At 43.4% G+C, this 9,156-nt stretch overlaps 1 protein-coding gene across 1 annotated transcript in view; it reads left to right on the top strand.

The window, feature by feature from the left end:
- Positions 1–376: 376 nt before the first annotated feature.
- The window catches only part of LOC107294783 (ubiquitin-associated protein 2-like), a gene marked incomplete at its 3' end in the record, with an annotated part of 49,816 nt that continues 41,036 nt past the window's right edge, over positions 377–9,156 (top strand). The window contains exons 1-2 of the mRNA XM_015824044.1: positions 377–483; positions 6,529–6,606. Of these exons, the coding sequence (XP_015679530.1) occupies positions 385–483; positions 6,529–6,606 (177 nt within the window). The remainder of the gene's footprint in view (positions 484–6,528; positions 6,607–9,156) is intronic.

The following is a 9,156-nucleotide window of genomic DNA, read 5'->3' as shown; positions in this document are numbered from 1 at the left end:
AATGGGGCTTAACTGACTTAACAACGGTCTTGCTTAGCAATGGAAAGTTTGAGCTCAATTGTGATTGTAAGTCGAGGACAGCCTGTATCTTTCCACGAAGTGCTTTATGGGATGGTAGGTGGCTCTTTTGAGTTGTACCCAGAAGCTGACTGGGAACCGGTGAATTTCTAGTTCCGTCCCTTCATTTAGAAGAAGAAAAAAAAAAGGGTGGGTGGGAGGGCTGCTCATGGTTTTATTTAACATGCAAACACAGCTCAATCCCTTTTTCTCTTCATCCTGGACTATCATCTGCATTTTTGTCTCGAAAGTCGTGCCTGAGTGTTTTGTTTCTTTCTCGTTTCAGATTTTCTATTTTGTACATACATTGATTTGTATATACTGTATATGATGACTTCGGTGGGCAGTGAACGTACTCGGGGCACTCGAGAAAAAACACAGATTCCAGCCACGCAACTGACACAACCCCAGAAACCAGTAGTCCAGGTAGGAATTTGGCAACGTTGACTCCATGTCCTTAACCTATAAATGTTAATGGACAAGCAAGAATGTCATGCTTGTGAAGTGTATAATTACATTTTCTGTAGATATGAGGTGTGGGTGCCCCAAAACCAGCACCAAAGTTTGAAGACTTATTTCTTGTTGTGTTTTTCAGTGTGCCTATGCAGGTAAGTCCTTGACTTACAACAGTTACAGTTCATTTAGTGACTGTTCGAAGTTAAAACAGCACTGAAAAATATTGTCATTATGACCATTTTTCACACTTTCGACTGTTGCAGCATCCCCGCGGTCACATGATCAAAGTTCAGAAGCTTGGAAACTCATATTTATGATGGCTGCAATGTCCCAGGGTCACGTGATCCCTTTTTGCGACCTTCTGACAAGCAAAGTCAATGGGGAAGCCAGATTCACTTAACAACTGTCTAACTAACTTAACAACTGCAGTGATTCACTTAACAACTGTGGCTAGAAGGCAGGACAAGAAGCAACAGATGGAAACTAATCAAGGAGAGAAGCAACCTGGAACTAAGGAGAAACTTCCTGACAGTGAGAACAATTAACCCGTGGAACAACCTGCCTCCAGAAGCAGTGAATGCTCCAACATTAGAAATTTTTAAGAAGGGACTGGACAGCCATTTGTCTGAAATGGTATAGGGCAGGGGTAGGCAACCTCGGCTCTTTTATGACTCATGGACTTCAACTCCCAGAATTCCCGAGTCAGCATAGCTGACTCAGGAATTCTGGGAGTTGAAGTCCATGAGTCATAAAAGAGCCGAGGTTGCCTACCCTTGGCATAGGGTTTCCTGCCTGAGCAGGGGGTTGGACTAGATGACCTCCAAGGTCCCTTCCAACTTTATTATTATTATAGAAAGATCATTCAGACTAGAAAGTTCTGACTTTCCAATTCTGGAAAGAGACTTTTGATGGCTCCTAAAGTCTTTGAGAACCAGAGCAGGGTGTAGCCCTCGTGAACAGATCACCACCCGCTTCAAATCTGTGCTCGGGCGTGAATGACGACTCCAGTCTTGGCTCGAGTACTTCTGTGGGGATATGACACAGCGGGGAAAGCCACTTCCAAGAGCAATCAGCACAGCATTAGAGCTGTGTAAAAAGGTCAAGGACTGAACAAGAAGGTATTTTTCCTGTAGCTATAACAAGGAATCACACAGTGCTGTTACCTCTGCTTTATTGAGCTTCGCTAGGTACAGGTCGTCCTTGACTTACGACCAACAATTGAGCCCAACATTTATGTTGCGAAGTGAAACACTTGTTAGGTGAGTTTTGCCCCGTTTTACGTCCTTCCTTGCCACTGTTGTGAAGTGAATCATTGGAGATGTTAAGTTAGTAGTAGTAGTAGTAGTAGTAGTAGTAGTAGTAGTAGTAGTAGTAGTAATAATAATAATAATAATAATAATAATATAATAATAATAATAATAATAATAATAATAATAATAATAATAATAATAATAATAATAATAATAATAATAATAATAATAATAATAATAAAGTTGGAAGGGGCATTGGAGGTCATCTAGTCCAACCCCCTTCTCAGGCAGGGAACCCTATACCATTTCGGACAAATGGCTGTCCAGTCTCTTCTTAAAAACTTCCAGTGTTGGAGCATTCACCGCTTCTGGAGGTAGGTTGTTCCACTGGTTAATTGTTCTCACTGTCAGGAAGTTTCTCCTTAGTTCTAGGTTGCTTCTCTCTTTGGTTAGTTTCCACCCGTTGCTTCTTGTCCTGCCTTCAGGCGCTTTGGAGAGTAGCTTGACTCCCTCTTCTTTGGGGCAGCCCCTGAGATACTGGAAGACTGCTATCATGTCCCCCCTCGTCCTTCTCTTCGTTAAACTAGACATACCCAATTCCAGCAACCGTTCTTTATATGTTTTAGCCTCCAGCCCCCTAATCATCTTTGTTGCTCTTCTCTGTACTCTTTCTAGAGTCTCAACATCTTTCACTTAACATGGGTTGTTAAGTGAATCTGGCTTCCGCATTGACTTTGCTGATCAGAAAGTTGCAAAAGAGGATCTCATGACCCTGGGACACTGCAAATGTGAAGTAGTTGCCAAGCATCTGAATGTTGATCATGTGACCAAGGGAAGCTGCAACGGTCGTAAGTGTGAAAAATGGTCCTAAGTCACTCTTCTCAGTGCTGTTGTAACTTTGAACGGTTCCTAAATGAACTGTGGTAAGTTGAGGACTATCTATACCAGGGTTAGGTAACCTTGGCTCTTTTATGACTGGTGGACTTCAACCCCCAGAATTCCTGAGCCAGCCATGCTGAGGGGAAAGGGAGAGGTTTCCAAGCTGAGCCAGGTTGGCTCAGGAATTCTGGGAGTTGAAGTCCACGAGTCATAAAAGAGCCAAGGTGGCCTACCCCTGATCTATACAATCTTTTAATCAGGCTCCTAGCCAAAGTGGGCCTGATTTACCAGTTGGCTACCATGATGTGTTTGCATCCCAAAGACCAGCTGAGTAAGCAGAAAAAGCCAAGTTACTCCAGAGAAGCACACGCAAGCGAGAAATATTTGTGATGCACTGTGTATGGGAGATTTCATCCTGATAACACTTAAATATGGCCCAGAGAGTGAATTCTACCCACAGAACACTCTATGCAGGAAGATGCTGTGGACAGGAACTTGTGAGCATTGGTAAAATACAGGTAGTCCTCGACTTACAACAGTTCATTTAGTGACCGTTCAAAGTTTACAGCTGTACTGGAAAAGGTGAGTTATGACCATTTTTCATGCTTAACGGCTGTTGCAGCATCCCCATGATCGTGTGATCAAAATCCAGAGGGTTACAGTGTCCTCAGGTCATGTGATCCCTTTTTGCAACCTTTCTGGCAAGCAAAGTGAATGGGAAAAGCCAGATTCACTTAACAACCGTGTCACTAAGTTAACAGCTGCGTCGATTCCCTTAACAATTGTGGCAGGAAAGGTTGTAAAATGGGGCAAAATTCACTTAAGTGAATTTCACTTAACAAAAAGTTTGGGCTCTGTTGTGGTCGTAAGCCGAGGACTATCTGTACTCTCTCAACTTGTGGCAGTGAGGAAAAGCTATAATGAAACGTCGTGGAACTCAGCATCCTGTCCTCTTGCTATTTTAATTTTTCTGGCAACTGGATGACCTCAAGAGCTGCTTAGCACAGCAAAAATGAGGCCTCCAATTAGAGCAGTAACCGAAACCCGTCTTCAGATGCCGCCGAATGGATTGTCCTTCTTCAAATTTCAAGCTTAGAAATGTCTTGTTGTTTTTTCCTAAATGCTTCCTCAGTTTGTGCTTTTTTTGCCCCCGGAGTTTTGGGCTAGTCAAAAAGTAACAAACCAGGACAAAGAAAATTCAGTTTTGTTTACTACCGTTATGTTTGCAAGCTTCTTGTCCACGCCGGAGAATTTTCAGCTGTTATCCCCAACTGGCATAACGTGTAGTCTTGCTACAATTTCCTTTTGCTAAATTTCATAAATTAGAGCTGGGGCATTGAAATGAAAAAAAAAATGCAAATATATTGAGTGGTGTGGTTTAACTTTGGCCAGAAACTATATGTGTGGACTCTTAATGGATGCCAGGTGGGTTTCCTGGTCTAATCAAACTAGTTTACATCCAGTTCAGGCCATAGTTTTGAGTACATTTGCAGTTCTGTTTAGATGGTAAGTGCAAGTCATCAACTGGGGTTTGTATTCATTGGCTAAAGTAGCTCCACTGGGAGGTATAGCCTGCTGGAAAAACCCATTTATTTATTAAATTTTCATGCCACCAATCTCCCCTGGAAATCAGGGCTGTGGAGTCGGTAGATAAATGTTCCGACTCCGACTCCTCAGTTTTTTGTACTTCCGACTCCGACTCCGACTCCCCAACTCTGACTCCTCTGTATTAATATGCGAATGTATTTTATACATTCCTTGAAGGAAAGAAAGGCAACATACATGTCATTACCACAGGACTACTGGCTGGGAAGCCAACAGTCTACTGTATTGAACAGTTTAAGCAAAAGACAAACACAATGAAAACAACAAAGTTTTATTAATTTTTTTTTATTAATTTAATTAATCAAGTGGCTNTTACCAGTTCAAAAATACAAACCACATTATTTGGTTGTTTTAGAACAAAAACAAAGCTTATCTATATGAACCAAAAACAAAATCTGTAAAATTCCAATCTAAATTTAGTAGGAGTCGGAGTCGGTGCATTGTTTGCCGACTCCGACTCCAGGTACCCAAAATTTCCTCCGACTCCTCGACTCCGACTCCACAGCCCTGCTGGAAATGACTAAAGGGAGCTTACAACTAAGTACTGTATAGGTACTCCTCGACTTACAAGTTGCAATGGCACAGAAAAAATTGATTTAATGACCATTTTTCACACTTACGGATCGTTCTGGCATCTCCATGGTCACATGATCAAAATTCAGATGCTTGGCAACTGGCATGTATTTATGACAGTTACAGTGTCCCAGGGTCACGTGATCCCCTTTTGCGATCTTTTGACAAGCAAAATCAACGAGGAAGCCAGATTCGCTTAACAACCGTCTTCCTAACTTTAACAGTTGCATTGATTCACTGAACAACTGGGGCAAGAAAGGCCATAAAGTGGAGCAAAGCTCACTTAACAACTGTCTTGCTTAGCAACAAAAAATCTGTAAAAACAAGATAAAACATTCACATATTAAAATGATAAATAGCATGTATTTGTTTGCCAGGAGACAAACTTAAGAGCGAGGGAAAAGATGATGATGAACATATTTTTTCTATACCATCCCCAAAAAGCAATAACTTGCAGCCATCCACCATTGTTTGTTTTCTAAATAAAAGCTCACAGGATCCAGAGGCATCTGGATAATGATAGGATCCAGAGGCATCTGGATAATGAAGATTGGATTGTTTTACAGCATAGCAGCTTCCCATTCTTTTTATGATGATTTAAATGGTGTTTTTTTTTTAACCAGTTGGACCATGAAGCCTAAAAGCCAACACAGGAGGTTATCTAAGGGCCAGCCATGCTAATCTGAGATTCTACACCTCCAATAACTTCTTATTTTGTTTTCTAACATAATTATAATTGCCAGACGATTTAGTGTTAAGACCAAGCCAGGTTACTGTTGTTGTTCAGCCCAGTGTTATTCAATGGACCATCCTTAATGTGATGTGCTTAAAGCCATTATAAGAACTCACAGGTTTAGACCCCTCTCCTCTCCCCCACCCTCTTACAAGCACAAAAGCTCTTAAGGCCTTTTAACTGTGGTTTGGAGTGCTGATTGTGGCTCCTAATCAGGTAGCTTTGAAATATATTTCATTTGATAAAATGTTATCCGCCCCTTTTACCGTGCCCTGTTAAATCTTGTATCCCGAGAACTGTTTTCTGTTGGACTGTTGTTAGGAGTGGTTTATTTTTTTAACACTTGCTTATAATCTGCAATGGGGTTGCTGGACAGGGAAAAAACACAGAAAAAGTCTTATTCTCCCCCCCCCCCAAATTAAAAATAGAAAAATAAATTGCAGGAGAGTAAGCAGTGGGGGGGAATATAGGTAGTCCTCACATGCTTGTATGGAAAAGACAGCTATGGGTCGTCCTCAACTTACAACAGTTCATTTAGTGACCGTCCAAAGTTATAATGGCACTGAAAAAAGTGAGTTATGAAAATTTTTCACGCTTAACGACCACTGCAGCATCCCCACGGTTATGTGATCAAAATTCAGATGCTTAGCAACTGACTCATCTATATGACGGTTTCAATGGCCTGGGGTCGTGTGATCCCATTTTGCAACCTGACAAGCATTGGGGAAGCCAGATTCACTTAACAACCGGGCAACTAACTCAACAACTGCAGTGATTCACTTAACGAGCGTTGCAAAAAAAAACTTAACAAGTTTTGCCTCATAAAATGGGGCAAAAGTCACTTAGCAAGCTCTTCACTTAGCAACATAAAACTTTGGCTTCCGTTATGGTCGTAAGTCGAGGACTCTGTACAGTATACTAATTTTGCATGCAGGTTTGTGTCTTATATTTCATGGATGTTTTTGCATTTTTCAGGCCACAGCCGAGCAGATTCGCCTGGCCCAAATGATATATGATAAGAACGACAGAGACTTTGAGGATAAAGTGAAACAAGTAAGTTTCCACCCCAACTTTGAGAGAGAGAGAGAGAGAGAGACAGACAGACAGACAGACAGACAGACAGACAAAGAGAGAGAGAAAGACAGAGGGGGGGGGAGAGACAGAGAGAGGAAGAGAGAGAAAGACAGAGAGAAAGAGAGGGGGAGAGAGGAAGAGAGAGAAAGACAGAGAGAGGGGGGAGAGAGACACAGAGAGAAAGACAGAGAGAAAGAGAGAGGGGGAGAGACAGAGAAAGACAGAGAGAGAAAGAGAGACGAGGGGGGAGAGAGACAGAGGAAGAGAGAAAGACACAGAGAGAAAGACGGGGAGAGAGACAAAGAGAGAGGAAGACAGGAGAAGAGAGACAGAGGAAGAGAGAAAGACAGAGAGAGAAAGGGGGGAGAGAGAGAGGAAGAGAGAAAGAGAGAGAAAGGGGGAGAGAGAGAGAGAGGAAGACAGAAAGACAGAGAGAGAAAGAGAGGAGGGGGGAGAGAGACAGAGAGGAAGAGAGAGAAAGACGGGAGAGAGACAAGAAGAGAGAGAAAGACAGAAAGGGGGCAGAGAGACAGAGAGAGGAAGAGAGAAAGAGAGGGGGGAGAGAGACAGAGAGAGGAAGAGAAAGGGGGGGAGAGACAGAGGAAGAGAGAAAGAGATGGGGGAGGAAGAGAGAGACAGAGAGAGGGAGAGAGACAGGAAGAGAGAGAAAGACAGAGAGGGGAGAGGGAGAGAGAGAGAAGAGAAAGACAGAGGGGGGAGGGGGAGAGAGGGGGGGAGATTGCCATGGCATGTAGTTGAGTGGGCTCCAGTCTTCCACAGGTAGTCCTCGACTTACAACACAGTTTGTTTAGAGACTGAAGTTACAATAGTACTGAAAAAAATGACTAATGGCCGTTTTTCGTACTTACGACTGTTGCAGCATCCCCGTGGTCATGTGATCAAAATTCAGACACTCAGCAACTGACTCATATTTATGACGGTTGCATTGTCCCGGAGGTCATGTGATCCCTTTTTGGAACCTTCTGACACTCAACAGAGGAACCAGATTCATTTAACAACCACGTTACTAACTTAACAACTGCAGTGATTTACTTAACTGTGAGAAGAAAGGTTACAAATTGGGGCAAAACTCACTTAACAAAAATGTCTCGCTTAGCGATGGAAATTTTGGGCTCGATCGCGGTCGTAAGTTGAGGACTACCTATATATTCTAAAGCCATGTCCAAGTCCTCTTGCTTCCTAAAATTTAAAAGTAGCTTCTTCTCCCTTCTGATACGTTGCTGTGAAGTTTAGTACAAGCAGTCCTCGACTTACAACCGTTCATTTAGCGGCAATTTGAGGATACCACAGCACAGCACTAAAAAAAGTTGCAGCATTCCCACATGATCAGACTTCAGGCAACCGGCATGCAATTTATCCCAGTTGCAGCATCCCAGGTTCCTCCGATTGCCATCGGCCACCTTCCCAAGAGTCAACAGGAGAAGGTAGATTTGCTTAATGACCTCATGATTCAGCGAACAACTGCAGTGATGTGGCTAGAACCGTTATAAAATTGGGTGTGACTCACTTAACAACGGCCCGGCTTGTTGTTAGTTGCGGTCATGTCCGACCCATCGCGACCCCATGGACAACGTTCCTCCAGATGATACCACTCTAATGGCAGAAAGTGAAGAGGAACTAAAGAGCCTCTTGATGCGGGTGAAGAAGGAGAGTGCAAAAGTTGGCTTGAAACTCAACATCAAGAAAACCAAGATCATGGCATCCGGCCCTCTCAATTCCTGGCAAATAGATGGGGAAGAAATGGAGGTAGTGACAGATTTGATCTTCCTGGGCTCCAAGGTCACCACAGATGGGGACTGCAGCCAAGAAATTAGAAGACGCTTGCTCCTGGGGAGGAAAGCTATGGCAAATCTAGACAGCATACTAAAAAGCAGAGACATCACCCTGCCAACAAAAGTACTTATGGTCAAGGCCATGTTTTTCCCAGTTGCAATGTATGGCTGTGAAAGTTGGACCATAAGAAAGGCTGAGCGCCAAAGAATGGAGGCCTTTGAACTCTGGTGCTGGAGAAGACTCCTGCGAGTCCCCTGGACTGCAAGGCGATCCAACCGGTCAGTCCTAGAGGAGATCAACCCCGACTGCTCTTTAGAAGGCCAGATCCTGAAATTGAAACTCAAGTACTTTGGCCACCTAATGAGAAGGAAGGACTCACTGGAGAAGAGCCTGATGCTGAGAAAGATGGAGGGCAAGAGAAGAAAGGGACGACAGAGAATGAGGTGGCTGGATGGAGTCACTGAAGCAGGAGGCGTGAGCTTCAATGGACTCCAGAAGATGGTAGAAGACAGGAAGGCCTGGAGGAACGTTGTCCTTGGGGTCGCGATGGGTTGGACACAACTTCACAACTAACAACAACAACAGAGCAAGATATAGGGAGTCCTCAACCTACGGCCAGAATTGAGCCCAATCTTTCCCTTGCTAAGCAAAATGGTGATTGGGAGTTTTGCCCCACTTTATGACCTTTCTTGCCACAGTTGTTAAGCGAACCACTGAAACTAGTTACACGGTCGT

This window comes from Protobothrops mucrosquamatus, unplaced genomic scaffold, assembly GCF_001527695.2.
Source record: "Protobothrops mucrosquamatus isolate PMUCROS unplaced genomic scaffold, P.Mucros_1.0 scaffold2095, whole genome shotgun sequence".
Lineage (NCBI taxonomy): Eukaryota > Metazoa > Chordata > Lepidosauria > Squamata > Viperidae > Protobothrops > Protobothrops mucrosquamatus.
The sequence above is the reverse complement of the archived record's forward strand: the minus strand, read 5'-3'. Positions and strand labels throughout refer to the sequence as shown.